Raw genomic sequence first — 6,004 nt, 5'->3', positions numbered from 1 at the left:
ATATATATAAAAGAGATATTTGTCAATATCTCTAATAGAACCGTTAATATTAGACAAATTTTCGAACTTGAACTAAGTGATTCTAGGTTTTAAAGCTTAAATTTTCTTATCCACGATCAATATATATCTCTAAAAGAGATATTAGTTCATGAAAATCTTTTTTTATATGAACTACTAACTTTTGTCTTAAAAATTAATTATTACCAACCAATTATGATTAATTAGGAGAAGAAATAAAAAGTAACAAAGCATCACAAGAAAAGAGCATATTTTCAGGCTACCATATTTCCCATTTGTTATATATATATAGGGTGTCATGGTTAGCCTTTTATTAACCAAAACTCAACTTTCTACACTCCTTGTTTATCATCTCAATTTTTCTTTGATTTCCTTTGTAGAAATGGCAACCAAATCTACATGGACTAGAGAGGAAAACAAAATGTTTGAAAATGCATTGGCTATTTTTGACAAGGATACACATGATAGATGGAGTAATGTAGCTAAGGCCACAGGCAAAACTGAAGAAGAGGTAAAATTACATTACCAAAAACTTGTAGAAGATATCGAAAATATCGAGGCTGATCTAGTTCCCTTGCCTAAATATAACGAGGTAAGTGTTGATCATGACAACAAAACAAGGACGACAAACAAAGGTAAATACATTCTCCTATCTGACTTATCGTCACCTAGCTAGTTGAGTAGATGATAATAGTTCAGATAGAAAAAAAAAAAAAAACTTCGGCATGATGACATTTCAAATAGCAAAAATAATTATATAAATGAAGAAATGATATAAGATCAATTGTGTTTTTTTTTCTTACAATTTTATTAACTCTAAAAATTATTTAAATCTAAAACTATATATTGTGTTTATCTTTTTTTCTCATTTAATTTATTTGAATTAATGAACTTGTTATTTTATTTGACAGAGTGAAGTCTCTCAAGATCAATAAGAAGCAATAAATAGCAATGAAGATGGAGAAAAGGAAATTGCTAATTAAACTAGTGTCTTTCCTTTCTATATTATTATTTTCTTATAATTTTTCAATGTGTCTTTTTTTTTTTTGTAATAAGCAAATTTATGTACTATGTTTTGAAAGGTGGCTCATTTACATCTTTCATATTCAAATAAATGATATTATTATGAATTATTGTACAAATTTGTGTGCATTAATATTACTTATGATTAAGCAAATAAAATATATTTAGTAGCAAAATTCTGAGTTTATATTGCTCATGTGGTTACTCAATTATCATAAATTATATAATAAAGAAAATTTTGGTCAAAAAACTTGTGGGTTCCTCAAATAATTATTTTCCCCCCCCCCCCCTCTTTACCCCCCTAAATTTTCAATAAACTACACTTTGATTCTACCTCTACACTATAAATACCCCTCCATCTAATGTTGGATACCAAGTTTGGTGAATTTTTTTGGAGTTAAAGTTTAAAATTTCAACATTATTTTTCTATTTTTTAGTTATAATTATATAATTTTACGTAGAAGTTCGGTACATTTATTTCATTTCTTAATTTATTTTATCCGGTATTTAATTTTCTTCTATAATTTAGTTTTATTACTTTTCATATTTTATTTAATTTTAATATGAATTTAGGTAAAAAAAAATGGTATGAATGTCCCTAAAGTGGTGAGCTTTTTCTAAAAAAAAAAAAGAAAGTAAAGGTTTTGGTTCTCTAATGATGTGCTAGTTTTCTTAAATCAATTTCTAGAGTTAGAAATGATTTTAGTTTTGAGGAAAAATTAAAGGAATGAGTACTCAGAGTCACCCTTAGTTTGGATCTAACCTCCCTATAAGGGGTAAGGTCGAATGTGTGCATTCTAAAATTTTTGTTATGTTACAATTTATGATTCAATTTGAAAAAAAATCAACAGTTATAAATTTTAAAACTTAAATTTCTTGCCCGTGTTTAATATGTATCTCTAAAAAAAGACATTAGTTCCACATAAATTTTCCGATCTAGACTATTAATCTCTTTATTTTAAAATTCAAATCTATTACCAATGAGAAAATTAAAAAAAATTGTAATTAATTATGACTAATTAGAAGAAAAAACACAACAACAACAAATTTTAATTGTAATGTTCATTAGATTTGTAATAATGGCATTCAATTCAACATGGATCGGGAAGGAAGACAAAATATTTGAGAATGATGTAATGTGGCTAAGGCAACAAAATTGAGATTGAAGTGAAATTACACTATAAGAAACTTGTGAAAGTAAAAAATGAAATATAGGCAAGGAAACTAGATAAAACGTAATATTTTTTAGGTAAGTTTTTGGTAGTGTAATTTCACACAGTGGTCTTTGTTGGGTATGTAGCAAGAATTGATGAGAAATAGAGGTAAAGAGAGGAACTTGAAAAGTTGAGAAGTTGAAGAGTTGAAAATTTGAAAAGTCATCTTATGCTTTAATGAAAAAACATTTGTCCCTCATCGGTGGTGAAAAGAAAAAATAGGAGAGTTTAAATATAGAAACACTCCTATTAATTGTTAAAAGGGTTGGAAAGAGGGACCCCCTTGCGCCGTCATCGCTCGTCTCGGCTATGGCTTCGACCGAGAGATTATTTTTGGACAAAGTTTGTTTTAATTATTTATTTATTTATTTAATTAAATGGCCAAAATGATTTCAATTAATTAGTTGCTAACAGAATTGTTTTCAGTTATTTAGTTGAAATTAACCGAAACGTTTCAACTTTTTAGTTGATTAACCCGATTGATTTAAAAAACTTTCCCGTTTTATTTAAATTTTCCGTCATTTTCGGAAATGACTATTCTGAAAGGTTACAACTTTCAGGAACAGTCAGTACCATTTGGAAGGTCGCAAACTTTCATTAATGGTCGTGTGGATTCTGAAAGGATTGCAACCTTTCGGAACCTATTCCTCTTGCCTATAAATGTCATTCACTCTTCAGAATTTTTCCTTACAAATTTTTCTGATCTCTTCTTCTTCTTCTGCACAACAATTACTTCGTGTATTTTACTGATGTTGACTGGTTCGCTGACACCAGAGTTTTTGGTATCTATACTCTGGTGATTGAGAACATTTTACCCTGGGAGATCATATTCCAGATCAAACCTCGGAGTACAAGAGGGGAATAATTTCCTTAAGGGGGACACTGTGAGTTCAATGGACTTGATCTTTTTCTGTTCAAATTTTTTCAAATTCTGGCACAGTTATAGACTTTAATTTTTTTCTTAATTAATTTATGTTCATCTCTTGTACTGATTCTCTAAACTTTAATTAATTCGTATTTATACAAAATTTTATCAAAATCAGTAATTCTAATTTTCAAACACAGACTAGCAACAGTCTTAGCCACGTTACACCATTTATTTGGTGTCATTTCAAATTTCTTGTTTTGCTTGCGAGTCCATGTTGAATTTGATGTCATTTATGCAAATACAAAGAACATTATATTAAATGATAAAAGGTGGTGCAAAAAAAAAAGGGTTAAAATTGATACTTTATAATAGCTTGAGAAATATGGTTGCTTCATTAAGTTTTATTTCTTCTTCCAATTATAAATAATTAATATATTAGTTTCTCAATATAACGAATCGTATGCCTCATATGAAAGATATCTAACAACTCAACTAGAGAGAATTAAAAATTGAAATTAATATTTTTTTATTAAAAATGAAATTAATGTAAGTAAGTAATCTTGTAAAATATCTTTTGATCCTATTGGAAAATGTCTTCTTCCATAAGGAAAAGTGAAAAACCAACCAATATTTTGCACAATTACATAATATTATTTACTTAATATTCAAATGAGAGATCATTATAGTTAAGTAATTACCTAATAAACACATTAAATATTTCAAAATATTAGACAAATTTTCCATCTAAGCTATTTATTTTATGTCTTAAAAAATTTAATTGTTTTACCCACCCTCATGAATATATATCTCAAAAAGAAGCGTTAATATCAAATAATTTTTTCAAAAATTCTATAAAAGTCTGTATTGAATTCACACTAATCATATTGTGACTTCACGCTATACATATATAAAAAATTTTTAAATTTGTCTTTTCCCCATTATGTGAGTTCACATCATACACGCATAAAAAAAATCATAACTTCTTTTTTAATATATATTACGAGTTCACATTATACACGCCCAAAAGACAAATATATAATGCTATAAAAAGTGAGGTATTGAACCAAAAGCCAATTGAAACATGCAAAAGAAGTGTGATAAGTAGAGCTAGGCATTATTACGTTTTTAATTTTAGTTTTTTATTTTAAAAAAAATAGAATTTGGGCCAAATTATTTTCGTGAATGTAAAAATAATTATTACAAAAATGTTTTTTTTACGTTTAAACAGTAGACACTAATATTACCATTTATTATGACTAGTTTTGCTTAATTATTTATTTTGATAGGACTCATGTATAACTAATACATGTAATATTTACCCACCTTGTTCAGTATGATATATAGGGTAATTAATTGATAACAAATTGTGGTATTATCAATACAAAGATTATCATACGCGGATATACATGGCTAAAGACATAACAATGTCAGCATAATTAATTTCAATATAACTAACTAAACATTACTAATCTCAATATTTTTAATACGCTCTATTTAGTAATGTTCTTATACGCTTTATCAAACGACTACATCAATGTTAATGGATTTGGAGCGAGTTGGGCTTTCTTTTTTGGTTTTGGGGTTATTTAAGTTCACATGTGCTTCTATAAGTTTCATATTACGAGTTGGACATAGAAAAAATACCAAAATTCCACTAGTGTAGGATTTGATTACTTAAATATATATTAGTTTGAAATATTACGAATCTTATTAAATTTTGGTACGTTCAGATATATCCAGATATATGTATCTAAGGATACATAAGGTCAAAAGTAGGTGTAATTTATTCTAGATACAATGTATCCAAATGAATTCACATGTATATTGATACATAAAGAAATCTAATTAGTTTTAGTTTCCTCTCATCTCGTTCACCACTTTCCTATGAATATGGTATCCTAGATACAAGCGAATTATATGTATTTGTATGTATCTTGTGTGACTCACATATATATGGGATACACAGACAAATCTCGCTCGCTTCTATCCCTATTTCAGTGTATCTGATAGCAAAAAACATGTATCTATATATCAATGACTTGAAAACCTTATATGAAATTATTAATTAGCGACATAAAATTTAATTATTTCAAATTATAAGAAAAAATAGTAAATAAAACAAACATAATTGTGTAATTAATTAGGTAGTTTCTCAAATAATTTATAGAGTGATTTAGCTACATTGAAAGTAATTTTCTAAGACAAAATAGAAAGAATTAACAATTACATAATTTCTAATATTTGAATAATTATTCTATAACTTTATAGTAAATAAGATAACACAAAAGAATATAAAGAAAATTCATTAATTTGGATCGAAAAGATGTTTTTAAGTCACCTTTATACAATAACCATTGAAAATTCAAGTGAAATAAATGATATAAAACTAAAAGAAAGACATTTTTCAGCCAGCATCCTTCTCTTCATTTTTTTCTTCTAATTCAGCCTGCCAATACAATAACAAGTTCATTAATCCAAATAAATGAGAAAAAAAAATGTCAGAAATTATTTTATGTGTACTATTAATTATCCATGACTTTTATTAGATTATCAATTATAAATACCAGTTATTTGAAAATTGGGAGAAGTATTAATTTTACCTTTACTCATCATGCTCACCATTGTTGTTATGATCACCACTTACCTCAATTTTTTTTATTTCCACCATAAGTTTTTCATAGTACACCTTAATTTCATCCTCAGTTTTACCAGTACAACGAACCAAATAACGCCACATACCTGGTGTTTCATCAATACCATAAATAGCTAAAGCATTTTGAAACTTCTTGTGTTGCTCCCAAGTCCATATCGAATTTGAGGCCATTTTATACAAACACAAATTAAAATTAAAACTATGATGTTTTGGTACATAAAGTTAACC

The 6,004-nt window shown here is 27.2% G+C and overlaps 1 protein-coding gene across 1 annotated transcript; it reads left to right on the top strand.

Annotated features, from left to right (window-relative positions):
- The first annotated feature begins 361 nt into the window (after nucleotides 1-361).
- LOC107006929 (protein RADIALIS-like 5) lies at nucleotides 362-1,067 on the top strand. The gene is made up of 2 exons (XM_015205437.2): nucleotides 362-653; nucleotides 930-1,067. Exons 1-2 carry the CDS (start codon nucleotides 401-403, stop codon nucleotides 932-934), a joined length of 258 nt encoding a protein of 85 aa, XP_015060923.1. The 5' UTR covers nucleotides 362-400; the 3' UTR covers nucleotides 935-1,067.
- Nucleotides 1,068-6,004: the final 4,937 nt, after the last annotated feature.

This window comes from Solanum pennellii, chromosome 12 (assembly GCF_001406875.1).
Source record: "Solanum pennellii chromosome 12, SPENNV200".
Classification (NCBI taxonomy): Eukaryota; Viridiplantae; Streptophyta; class Magnoliopsida; order Solanales; family Solanaceae; genus Solanum; species Solanum pennellii.
The sequence above is the reverse complement of the archived record's forward strand: the minus strand, read 5'-3'. Positions and strand labels throughout refer to the sequence as shown.

Excerpts from the sequence above, each read along its gene's own strand:
- LOC107006929 (XM_015205437.2), top strand. The coding sequence starts at position 401 with ATGGCAACCAAATCTACATGGACTAGAGAGGAAAACAAAATGTTTGAA.